A 13999-nucleotide genomic window follows, 5' to 3' on the forward strand; every position below is an offset into this window, starting at 1 on the left:
ATACTTGAATCTGCTTTGGAGTCTTTGTTTTGTTTTACTATTATACTTTCCTACTTCCATGCCATATCATATTCTATATCTGTTCTTAATTTGAAGGGAGATGCTGTATTATTTAGAATGTGTGCTATTAGTTTTGATAACTATTCTTTAGCATATTTAAATAGCTAGATTCTATACCTATTTTTAAAGATTTTTATATTAGAAGATGATTATTAAATTACAATCAATCTTTCCAAATTACAAAATAAGCTCACTTCTTTTATACAAGTCATGAAATCATTACTATATGTATATATATATATGTATATTTTTCCCCCCTTGTTTATGGGACCAGTTTCCCAAATACTTATTTTTTGTAAAGAATATTTACTCAAGGATAAAAGGTAAATGTCCTGATTAAAGGGGATACATAAACAAGGAAGATGTATTTTTTTCAAATAAAATGTGATTATTTTCATGGTCTTTCATTACTGTGTTCTTCACCTACCCGTTTACTGCAGTGATAGACTGAGTGAATATAATGGTGGCAAACAAGACACTGGTGACTGAGTTCATTCTCACTGGACTTACAGATCTTCCAAGGCTGCAGGTTCCCCTGTTCCTGGTGTTCTTGGTGATCTATCTCACCACGATGGTGGGCAACCTTGGACTGATTTTTCTCATCTGGAAGGACCCCCATCTTCACACACCCATGTACTTATTTCTGGGCAGTTTAGCCTTTGCAGATGCTTGTTCTTCATCCTCTGTGACTCCCAAAATGCTAATGAATTTCTTATCTATGAATCATATGATATCCCTGTTTGAGTGCATCTCCCAATTTTATATTTTTGCTTCCAGTGCAAACACAGAATGTTTCCTCCTGGTGGTGATGGCCTATGACCGCTATGTGGCCATATGCAACCCCTTGCTTTATCCAGTGGTGATTTCCAATATCTTCTGCACTCAATTATTAGGTGTCTCTTATATTATCGGGTTTCTTCATCCTCTGATGCATGTGGGTTTGTTATTTAGATTAACTTTCTGCAAGTCCAATGTAATAGATTATTTCTACTGTGAAATTTTACAACTATTTAAGATTTCCTGTACTGATCCTAGAGTTAATATGCTCCTGGTTTTTATATTTTCAGTCTTTATACAGTCTTTCACTTTTATGAGTATCATTATCTCTTACTGCTATGTCTTCTTCACCATCCGGAAAATGAAGTGTGAAAAGGGCAGGAGCAAAGCCTTCTCCACGTGCAGTGCCCACCTGCTCTCTGTTTCCTTGTTCTATGGCACGCTCTTCTTCATGTATGTGCATCCTGGGTCTGAACCAGCTGAAAATCAGGATAAACTATATTCTTTATTTTATACAATCATAATTCCTCTGCTAAATCCTTTTATTTATAGTCTGAGGAACAAAGAGGTTATAGGTGCCTTGAGGAGAATAATGAATAAGTAAACAGTTCTTAAGGCAAAATTCAAACTTGTTCTTTTCAAACTTTGCAAAATACAAGGGGTCTGTAGTTATGCAAATTAGCCTTGGCTTTATAATTTTAAGAGAAGGCATGTCTAGGGTAGTTTCTGAGTGCTGTCTGATGAAAGTCAGCTTCAATGGATATTTGTTTCAATGGCAGGAGGTCTTCATACCACAGAAAACTGAATTTTTAATGAAAAATAGAACATCCTTGTTAAAACAAAGGATTTAGAATTTTCAATGTTTGACTCTGTAAATTCCTTCTAAAGTGATATAGTAGTTTGTAATTTTGCTGTGGCAGACATTTGTATGTTTCTTTGTTTGAGTTTGGTGTGAATGAGTGAAGATAATTGTCTAGAGCTTGCATATCAAAATTCTTGCTGCTTCTCAACTGTTCAGAGACTCAGATGAAGTGACTTCTTGGAGGAGATTGTCCCTGAAGAGGAAAATTTCTTTGTAATAAAGAAAATGTTTAAAAAGCACAGAATATAAGAGACTGGTGGATTTTACTGGAGAATAATGGAAGCTGGGATAAAATAAAAAGTGAACTACTGAACATGGCTCAAATATATGCAAGTACATAGTACATTTTATCAGAAAAATTATAATAGTGGTATTCAAGACTTTGCAGATATTAAAAGATTTCAGAATATATTTCCTCAGATATTAGCAGTCTACTGTATTAATCTTTACATGTTTAATAAGGCAGAAACATAAATTTACATAATTTTCATACTTCTTATAATCTCTTGCATGTTTACCATTTAAGTAAAAATAATTTAATTCTGCAATTACATGATGCAACACTTCTTAATTTGGGTAAGTGCCAGTATGGAATGGTTCTCATTTCTGAAGTGATTGTAAAAACTTACAATGTAATATTTATTGTTCTTTCATTGTGTAGTGACTTTCTCTGTTGGCCATCTCCTAAATTTAAAGGAACTCTAAGGTAGAAAATGTAAAATTTGTTTGAATTTATATCATCATTGGCTACCTACTGCTGTTGCAAAATCCTTAGGTGACGACCTGATATTGCTGATCAGTGAGGAAGAATTAAGAGGAAGAATTACATATACAGAAAACCTGATGTATAGACACAACAGGTATGCAAGGTAGGAGGATGCAAGGTTGAGAACTGAAGCCAGAAATGCAGCTCCACTGCCCTGTCTTAGACTATCTTCAGGGCACAGAGAGTACGTGAACTTAAAATGATTATATAAATGTAATCGGCCATCTAAACAGGCAATGACAAGAGGAATGAACACATTGAAGCCAAATGAATTAAAAAATTCTACAAATCAAATCAGTTCTGGGAGAAAATGTTCCTTGTTGTATAAGTGGAAGAACTTAATAGGGGCATCTTTGGTGCTGATAGAGATCAAAGTATCTAATCCATCCATGCTTCTACAAGGTGTCCTGTCCTCTCTTCAACCAGATAGGGAGAAAGGGTTTAGATTTGTGAAAAAGGACACTGTTATTTCAAAGCACAAGTGCTGTAAACCCATATAATATTCAAACTCATCAGAAAAATCTCATATATAGAAGAATTTATTTTTTGAGAGTATTTTTGGGGAGAACTGACCACTGGAGGGAGTCTATTGTGTATTTACACCCTCTAAACTGGTGATTCTAGAATTGGCAAGTTAGGCTCACTCATTCTAAAATATAGCTCATCAAGCCATTTCCTAGAAACAAAGGAAATCTTGGATTCCTAAGCTAAATAATCTGCAATGGATAGCACTGATACTATAACAACCACAAGAAGACTATGCTCCTGGCAAACAGTCCCAGATTTCAGGGTAAAGAGAAGATCTATAAACTTCTAGATAGAGAGACTGGGTTACTAACAAAGTAAAGATAAGTACAGTAATATTTGACTTCCCATTTGTTGCACTGAAAGTACAGAGACAATGGAACAACATTTATAAACTACTGAGAGAAAAATGTTTTCCATGAATAGTGTTATAACAAAGTGTGTACAGAGGAATTTTGAATGGCCATGCAAACTGTGTGCACTGCTTAACTCAGGGGCACTATTCACAACACAATATTGTATTGCTGGCTGCCCTGTGTATTAGACACCATAAGCAATGACGCAATGGATGATGATGATGTGACTGGGAAGAGTATTTGCCTAGATATTTAAAGACTACAAAACAAATTAAATAACATTCCATCACTATTTTAGGGGAATTTTGGCAACTATCAGAGGAAACTTTATTCCAATTAAAAGGCCCTAATGTTAAGTGTTACATAGTATAAATTGTATGCCATGACTCACTTTGAAACACTGTTTTCCACTTTTCTAATCCTGTAAGAGCAATTTTCATCATTTCTTTTGTTATATGTGGACAAACCTAAATTTAATGTTTTTGAGAATGGGTTGCTTGAGAGATAGTCTGACTCACTATAATAGCTAGTGTTGAATGACTCATTCAATGTGAGTCACAGATCACACTGTCCATTGATTCCTATATATTCCCTGTCACAGATACTGTTGGTGCCTGCCCATGTCTTTTCTAACTATACATCTTCATCTGAGGGGTTTCTCTGATGGCCAGAGGAATTTAAGGCAGATTGGAGGAACTGGGAAATGACTACTGTTCATAGACTCTCCCCCAGAAAATTTATCAACCAATGATTGGCAGGAGTTGGTGAATAAATACCTCAGATCCTTTGCCCTTTGGCTGATATAAATTTGACGTTCATGCTCTATACTGGCTCATGGTGTTTCCAAAAATGATTAAGCTTGATTGCCCACAGTTGTAACTTGTTTGGTAAATTACCCTTTATTGGCTGCATTCCCTTTCCTGTCTCACTTCATCACTTTCTCACTCATCAACTATTCACAAATAAATTACTGCACTCAAACAATGTCTCAGTCTGTGGCAGAACACAAACTAAGATACCTACCCCTTTTCCCCTAAGGTAGAATTGAATGTTTTATATAGACACCAGGCATACATGTACTATACTATTTCATATGAAGCGATTATTACTTTACAGAAATCTCAATGGTTGGGGGTCCTCTCACTACCTTGGATATGCCCCATCTATCCAGATGTTATTCAGATCTAAGCAGAATCTTAAAGTGGTTCTTCCTTTTACCTCATACCTTTAAGAGTCTGACCCCCACCACATACATATACAATACATTCTACCAAAGTTTATAGTCAATGTCCATTTTAACTTGGTATCTGAAATATACACTTCAGCTAATAAAAAGAATTTTAAGTTTTTATAATTCCGGATATTTCATTTGTCCTTTAAGTACGATTTACTTCCATTTTTATTGTCCTACACATGAAGACCAGACTTCAGATAAAACTTGTGAGACAAACAAACAACAACAACAAAAAAAACCAAGAAAGAAACAACCCAATGTCAAAAGGCAAAACAATCAAAAGAACCAGTGTCAGATATGACTCAGAAGTTGGGATTATCAGTCAGGAAATTTAAAATGATCATGATTAATATGTTAAAGTTTCCATGCATGATCAGATTTAGAGAGAATTTAGAGCTAGACAGATAGAAAGTGTTTTTTAAAAGTCAAGTGAGAATGGTAGAAATAATTTTTTAAAAACATGAGAACAAACATAAAGGATGCCTTTGGTGAGCTCATCAGTAAATTAGACACAGTAGAGGAAACAACAGTGATGTTGAATATAGGTCAATAGATATCAAAATTAAACACAAAGAAAGAAAAGAGTAAAAAAAAAAAAACCCAGAATATTCAAGTACTGTGAAGGACTATCAAGTTATCTAACTTATGTGTAACTGGAAACTTAGAGGAAAAGAATGAGAGTTGGGCAGAAGGAATATTTGGAAAACATAATGGTCAAGAATTTTTCAAAGATAATGAAAGTCATCAAACCAAAGAAGCAAGAAACATAGAACCTGAGGCAGAATAAACAAAACAGACAGAAACCAAATCATAAGAAAATAAAAACACAAAAACACCTGGACACGTTATATTGAAGTGGTTAAAAACCAAAGATAGAGAAAAGTTTGAAGGTAGTGAGAGGGGAGGAAAAAGCACACAGCCAGAAGATAACTGAGTAGTTGACTGACATATTTCAAACTGTGGGGGAAAGAGACCTGCCAACTCAGAATTTTACCTAACAAAAAATAACTTCCCAAAATTAATGTGGTCCAGGTCCCCAGCTTGGGGGACTTTCTTCCCCATTTCAGGATACCTACTTGCTTTTGAATTTTGCCTTTTTACTTCCACACATGTAGGGGTAGGTATAGGTGATGGGTCAGGAGGGTTGGAGCTGGGCTGGGTTGACCTTCTCACCTGACTGGGCTTCCAACACCCCTTTTCTGTGCCTCCTCCAATATGGTCCAGGAATTGGGCAGGGGTTGGAGAGTAGCTGAAGCTTTTGGGGTACTCAGTGCTATGTGAGTTCTGCAGAGGGATGGTGTAGTGGGTCCTTTAGGTTGGAATAGGGCTGGATCCTCAAGGCTGCTGGAAACTTCTCAGCCTGAAGTCTAGTCTGGGGCCAGGATTGAGAGCAACTCTGAATGGGCCTCCCCCAAGCCTTGTGCTGTCTTCCTGGTGGCATGAAGCAGGACAAGGTGAAGTTGCAGCAAAACCTGGAAGGGTCTCAGGACATCAGAACTTTACAGGAGCTCCAAAGCAGAAGAGGATCACCCTGTGGGAAGGTATTTAGCCAAAGGAGCAACTGCTGTTTTGAGACTCTGCAGCTCAGTGTCAGTAATGTGTGTAAGCTGTGCCCCCTGTTGCAGAAATAGGTGGAGGAAGATGACAACAAGGAGAATCTTCAGAGGAAAGGCAAAGAGGAGTCCCTCCTGCAGCAGGCTCGAAAGGGAGAGCAGATAAGCATTGAGAATTAAGTAGCTTGGCATCAACAAGCACATAGTCTTAGTGTGGCTCTGTACCTGGTACCAGAAGGGCAGTCAATCAAGCAGGAACTATTCCCAATGAGAGTATTTTGAGGCTGCTGAGTTTCCTTTCATGGGGGCACCAGTGTGCTTTTCTCTGGCACCAGGGCCCATTTCAGTAGCCTAGACTATGGGGGCTCTCACTTCACTATCCTGTACTCCTTGGTCCCTTTGACCTTTGAGGGTGAAGTGTTCCCTTTTGTCCAGCTCACCACTCTGGGCTTTCTCATGCATTCAAACTGAGGTGCCTGCTTTTCTCTGAGGGGTGGGGGCAGGAGTGGGGGATGAGGAAAGCGGGAGAAACTGGGGAAATAGGACGCTGGGATTTGTGCCAGGGCTTTTGGAGTTAGGTTTTTCATTTAATAAATAGGAAACATTCAATTAATTGGGAATATGAAGAACGGGGGCAGGGAGTTTTGAGGGAAATAGTCGGAAGGAAGGTAAAATTCATTGATGTTCTTGATTTTAAACACAATGTCAGTCATCACTTTGTTTTTAAATAAAGAAGCCTGGGACACAGTGGGAAAAAAAGTGTAAAATAAAAACTTTTAAGACAAGAACCAAAAAAAAAAAATCATTACCCAAAGTCCTAGAGGAAAAAAAAATTATGAAAGAAAGTTCTTCAGGAAGAAGGAATATGATATCAAAGAGAAACTTGGTGCTACACAAACAAACATCTCTGAAAATAGTTAAAAATTAAGGTTCATATAAAAAGGATCTTTCTTTCTTCTTATGAATTAATCTAAGAGGTAACTGAATGCCAAAATAGTAGCAATATATCGTGCCTTTACAGATAAAAGTAAAATATATGATAATATAGCAGAAAAGATTGGAGGGAGAAATTACAATTTGTTAGATTATTGCCCTATAAATGTAGTGGTATGATATTATTTGAAGGTAGATGTAATTAATTAAAATAATATATTTCATACACTAAGAGAATCACCAAAAGATAGACAATATATAAATAATAAGCCAAATGTAGATATAAAATGGAATCATAAAAAAGTTTCTATACTCCAAAAGCAGGCAGGAAAAGAGTAAAGAAGAACAAAGAACAATGGAATGGATAGAAAAATATCCAGTAAAATGATAGATTTTAATCCAATCACATCAATAATTCATTGAATATAAATGGTATAATATACCAAATAAAAGACAGATTGTCAGATTGGATTCAAAAGCAAGATCTAACCACATACTATAACTATATACTGTTGAGAAGAAACACACATCAAGTACAAAGACACAGATAAATTAGAAATAAAAGTATGAAAAACAGACATACTATGCCAACACTAATCAGAAGAAAGCTGGAGTGGCTAGCAAACAAAATAGGAATATTACCAGAGATAAAGAGGGACATTGCAAAATGATAAAGGATTCAATTTATCAAAAAGACAAAATAATACTAAGTCTGTAAGCACTGAACAATGGAGCTTTAAAATACTTGAAGCAAAAACTGATAGAATGGGAAGGAGAAAGAGACAAAGAAGAAAGAGACAATTACAGATTAAGACTTCAATACTCCTCTTTCAATAATTGATAGAACAAGTAGAGAGAAAATCAGTGAAAGTAGAGAAGACCTAAAGAACATTATCAACCAACCTGATAGTTATAGAATACTATATCAAACAACAGTAGAATACACATTATTTTTTTATGTGCGCACTGAACATTCACCAAAATAAACTCTATTCTGTGTAATATTTAAAATAATTGAATTAGGGGAGGGCCAAGATCATGGAGTAGAAAGACCCTGAGCTCACCTCTTCTTACGGGCACACCAAATTTACAACTATTTACATGAACAACCATCAACAAAAAAGACTGGAACCTACCTGAAAGATCTTCTACAGCTAAAGATATAAAGAAGGAATGACAACAAGATGGGTAGGAGGGACAGAGTCGTGATATAGTCAATTCTCATACCCTTGGACCCACAAATGGGAGAATAATTACAATTGCAGAGGTTTTCCCAAAGGAGTAAGGGGTCTGAGCCCTACATCAGGCTCCCTCGGCCAGGGGTTCGTCCTAGAAAGATGAGACCCCAGAAAGTTTGGCTTTGAAGGTCAGTGGGGCTTATTTTAGGAGTTCCAGAGGGCTGTGGGAAATAGAGACTCAACTTTTAAAGGACACCACAAAATCTCACATGTACTGGGACCCAGGGCAGAAGCAGTAATTTGAAAGGAGTCTGGGTCAGACCCACCTACTGATCTGGAGAATCTCCTGGAGAGGCAGAAGGCAACTTCAGCTCATCCTGGGGACATAGACACTGGCAGAAGCCATTTTGGAGAGCTTGTTCTACCATGTGGACACTGGTGTTGGCATTCACCATTTAGGAATCCTCCTTCTAGCTTATGAACCTCAGAACCCAGCCCCACCCATGCCCACCAGCCCATAGGCACTAGTACTGGGACATCTCAGGCCAAGCAATTAAATGGGCAGGGACACAGCCCCACCCATCAGCAGACAGGCTGCCTTAAGACCCTCTGAGCCCACAGCCTGAATAGACAGTTTTCCAAAGAAGACATACAGATGGCTAACAGGCACATGAAAAGATGTTCAATGTCATTAATCATCAGAGAAGTGCAAATCAAAACCACAATAAAATATCACCTCATACTTGCCAGTATGGCTGTCATCAAAAAGAACACATATAACAAATGTTGGCAAGGATGTGGAGAAAAGAGAACCCTCATACACTGTTGGTGGGAATGTAAATTGGTGCAACCACTGTGGAACACAATATGGAGGTTCCTCAAAATAGAACTACCGTGCAATCCAGGAATTTCACTTCTGGGTATATATCTGAAGAAAGTGAAAACATTAATTTGAAAAGGTGTATGCACCCCAAGGTTTATAGCAACATTATTTACAATTGCCAAGATATGGAAGCAACCCAAGTGTCCATCAACAAAGAAGATACAGTTTATATATACAATGGAATACTACTCAACCATAAGAAAGAATAAAACTTTGCCATTTGTACAAATATGCATGGACTTGGAGGGCATTATGCTAAGTGAAATAAGTCAGGCAGAGAAAGACAAATACTGTATGATATGACTTATATTTGGATTCTAAAAAAAAAACCAAACTAGTCAATTTAACAAAACAGAAACAGCCTCCCAGAGATAGAGAACAAACTGGTGGTTACTGATGGGGAGAGGGAAGGGGGGAGGGACAATATAGGGGTAGAGGATTAAGAGGTACAAACTACTATGAATAAAATAAATAAGGTACAATGATATATTGTACAGCACAGGGAATATTAGCCAATAGTCTGTAATAACTATAAATGGAGTATAAGCTTTAAAAATTGTGAATCACTAGGTTATACACCTGAAACATAAAACTGTATATCAACTATACCTCAACTTTTAAAAAAGGAAAAAAAAAAGAAAACAAAAAAAAATTTAAGGTATTTTGTATAGATACCAAGTCTTTGAATATAATAGCAAAACATACTTTGATAATTTTTCCATTTCAACTTCAATAATGGGCTTTAAATATTAAAGATTAAAAAATTAGAATAAAATAATTGAATTAATACAAGCTATAAACCCATAACATAATTAAATTAGATATCAATAAGAGAAAGATATCTCTAAAATCTCCATGTATTTGGCAATTAAAAACCATCTTTCTAAATATCCATGGATCAAAGGAATAGTCACAAGGAAAATAAGAATATATTTTAAATTCAATGATAATGAAAATACAAATATTTAAATATGTGGAGTATAGCTAAGAGAATGTTTAAAGAGAAATCTATAGTGTTAGATACGTACATTAGAAAAGAAGAAAGGACTGAATCAATGTTTTAAGCTTCCACATTAACATACTATAAAAGAAGAGCAAATTAAACCCAAAGCAAGCAGAAATAAATAATAAATGTAAGTGCAGAAATCAATTAAATTGAAACAAAAGTAATAGAGAAAATAAATAAAATGAAAAGCTGGTTATTTGAAAAGATCAATAAAATTGATAAGCTTCTAGCCAAACTGGCCAAGAAAAAAAAAGAGAAAAAACTTAAATTACTAAATGACAGAAAATGCAAACATCAGAAGAGAAAGAGGAACATTATTACAGAGGCTATAATGTTTAAAGGACAGCAAAGAAATATCTTGAACAGTTTTATGTCTGAAAATTTGTCAATCTAGATGAAGTGAGCAAATTCCCTAGAAAAAATATAAAATATCAAAGCTTATTTAAGAATAACTAGGTAATCTGAATATTCATACGCTTTTTTAAAATTTGGATTTTTAGTTAAAAGTTTTCAAACCAAAAAAGTCCAAGTCCATATATTTTATATAAAACAAATAAGCAGAAATAGCTAAATTATCTTCTAGGAGTTTTGGGGAAAAGTACCTAAACATTCTTTTTGATGTTCTAGAGAAAGATATAAGTGCAAGGAAAAGAAAGCAAAGTAAAATGTATTGCTACCTGAGCCTTGGTCAAAATAAGACAGAATATTGTGGCCTAGACTAGAGGTCCAAGGAATTTTTCACTGTTAAGCCTAATCTGAATCTTGATTTCTAGCTCTGGAAGAGATGGAGCCAAAGGTGTACAAGTTAAGCCTTGGTGCACAAATCTGGCCTGCACTGGCCAGACCAAAACCTGGTGGCCAGTTTGGAAAAGAAAGAGTGAAGTGGAGCTGGCCGTGTTTGGAAGGAAAAGTCCAGGGTGAGCTTATCTCTCCAGTCAGGAAGAAGAGATGTTGGAGAAAAGGGAACCCTCCTACAGTGTTGGTGGGAATGTAAATTGGTACAGCCACTATGGAGAATAGTGTGGAGGTTCCTTAAAAAACTAAAAATAGAGCTACCACATGATCCAGCAATCCTGCTCCTGGGCATATATATGGAGAAAACCGTAATTCGAAAAGATACATGCAACCCAATGTTCATTGTAACACTGTTTACAATAGCCAAGACATGGAAGCAACCAAAATGTCCATTGACAGAGGAATGGATAAAGAAGATGTGGTATATATATACAATGGAATTTTACTCTGCCATGAAAAAGAATGAAATTCTGCCATTTGCAGCAACATGGATGGACCTGGAGATTATCATACTAAGTGAAGTAAGTCAGACTGAGAAAGACAAATATCATACAATATCGCTTATATGTGGAATCTAAAAAAAAATATGATACAAATGAACTTATTTACAAAACAGAAACAGACTTGCAGACTTAGAGAGCAAACTTATGGTTATGGTGGGGAAGGGTGGGAGGAGGGATAGATTGGGAGTTTGAGATTGACATGTACACACTACTATTTTTAAAATAAATAACCAACAAGGACCTACCATATAGTACAGGGAACTCTGCTCAATATTCTGTAATAATCTAAATGGGAAAAGAATTCGAAAAAGAAGAGATACATGTACATGTACATAATTATTTTTTGTACATACATAACGGAATCACTTTGCTGTACACCTGAAACTAACGCAACATTGTTAATCAGCTATGCTGCAATATAAAATAAAAATGTAAAAAATAAAATGAGATGTTACTAGGGATGTAATGTACAACATGATAAATATAATGAACACTGCTATATGTTATGTATGAAAGTTGTTAAGAGAGTAAATCTAAGAGTTCTAATCATAAGGAAAATTTTTTTTCTATTTAACTTTTATCTATATGAGATGATGGGATGTTCACTAAACTTATTGTAGTAATCATTTCATGATGTATTAAGTCAAATCGTTATGCTGTACACCTTAAACTTATACAGTGCTCTATGTCAATTATATGTCAATAAAACTGGAAGAAAAAGAAAAGTGAAATAAAAAAAAAAAAAGAAGAGGTGACTGGCCTGTTTCAAGGGAGCATGCTTGGGGACTATTTAGCATTCTGTTTTAACAGAATGACAAGCTAGAAGAAGAGACAAGCTATGGTAAATCAAAACCACAGTCTGACTTTTGGATGCCCCTTAAGCCCACGCATGTGGTCCCACCAGAATCTTGTTACTTCACACAACACATTAATATCTCTTTACTTTGGGAGAAGGAAAAAGGGAAGTGCAAAAGGGATCAGAGTAGGAACTTGAACCCCTTTCTCACTCTTACCACTCCAAATATAGTAATCAGGAACAGCAGGTTGCAAAACTGTATGTATTTGCATAATTTCTTTATCTGAAAACATGCATTTTTTGTATAATATATGATAGAAAAATTTAAAAGATTCATACTAAAATATTAGTATATATTTCTAGATGATTATAAAATATTTTTATTTTCTTATTGCTTATCAATAGTTTCAAATATTTCTCTAATGGACAGTTTTATTTGTGAAATAAAATAATTTTAGAGTGAATGGAAGATATTGACAAAGATTCTGTCATTGATCAAACTCTACTCAGTTTCCTTTGAGCTCTTTTTCAACCAGGCCTGATTTTTGGACTTCTGTATTCATTCCTGAATTGTCCAGTTTTAGCAAAACTCCTGCTAAGTCTGACCAGTACCCCTACCCTTGATATCTGATCATCCTTGATACATAATTAGGTTCCTTATCCTCCACCATCCCACAGGTGATGTCTGATCACCCTAGCCTGCCTTCAGCAATACTATGAGGTGGGTCTAGCCAGAATCCCCTTACTTCTGTTGTTTCTTCTTGGTAATTTTCCATCCACTGCCCCCCTCCCTGCTCCTTGGCTATAAATACCCACTTGCTTATGTTATATGCAGAGTTGAGCTCAACATCTCTCCCCTATTGAAGTGGTCCTTACACCTAGTAAAATAGCCTATGCTTGAATAAAGTCTTCCTTACCATCTTCAACAAGTGTCACTGAATGATTTTTTTCCTTAATAGCATGCAGATTGGATGAAAAGAAATACATGTATTTTAAACAGATAATATAATAATCTATGCAGAAAAATCAAATGGAATCCACAAAAAGCTACTACAACTAATAGATGAGTTTAGCAAGTTTCCAGAATACAAGATCAATATTCAAAAATCAACTGCACTTCTGTATAGTGGTAATAAACATTCAGAACTTGAAGTTTAAAATACTGTGTACAATTATAATCAGCATATGAAAACTTAGTTTTAAATCTGGCAAATTATGTGCAAGACCTATAAATGGAAAAAGAACAAAAGCTTTTCTGAGGGAAATTAAAGAATACCTAAATAAGTGGAAAGATGGGTTAGAAGATTCAATATTGAAAAAATGTCAATTCTCCCCAAATGCATTTATACATTTAATAAAATTCCAATCAAAATACCAGCAGAATTTCTTGTAGATATTGACAAGCTGATTCTAATACTCACATGGGAATGCAAAGAATATAGAATACCCAAGACAACTTTGAAAAAGGAGCAAAATTAGAGATCTAACACTATCTGATTCTAAGATTTAACATAGAACTTTATTATCAAGATAGTGTGGAATTGTTGTAAAGATAGACAAGCAGATGAGTAGACTAGAATACAGTCCAGAAATAAACTCATAAATATATGGATAGCTGATTTTGAACAAAGCTGAGAAGGTAATTCAGCAGAGAAAGGATAGTCTTTTCAACAAATGATGCTGGAACATCTGGATACCTATATGAAGAAAAATGAACTATAATCCAGATCATATACAAAAATTAACTCAAGATGGATCATAAACCTAAATGA

At 35.5% G+C, this 13999-nt stretch overlaps 1 protein-coding gene and 1 pseudogene across 1 annotated transcript; both read left to right on the top strand.

Annotated features, from left to right (window-relative positions):
* Positions 1-517: 517 nt before the first annotated feature.
* Positions 518-1441, top strand: LOC133093250 (olfactory receptor 5AC1-like). The gene has a single exon (XM_061193007.1). The coding sequence runs from the start codon at positions 521-523 to the stop codon at positions 1439-1441; it is 921 nt and encodes a 306-aa protein (XP_061048990.1). The 5' UTR covers positions 518-520.
* Positions 1442-3554: 2113 nt separating this feature from the next.
* Positions 3555-6604, top strand: LOC133092955 (POU domain, class 5, transcription factor 1-like; annotated as a pseudogene).
* The last annotated feature ends 7395 nt before the right edge of the window (positions 6605-13999 follow it).

This window comes from Eubalaena glacialis, chromosome 6, assembly GCF_028564815.1.
Source record: "Eubalaena glacialis isolate mEubGla1 chromosome 6, mEubGla1.1.hap2.+ XY, whole genome shotgun sequence".
Taxonomy (NCBI): domain Eukaryota; kingdom Metazoa; phylum Chordata; class Mammalia; order Artiodactyla; family Balaenidae; genus Eubalaena; species Eubalaena glacialis.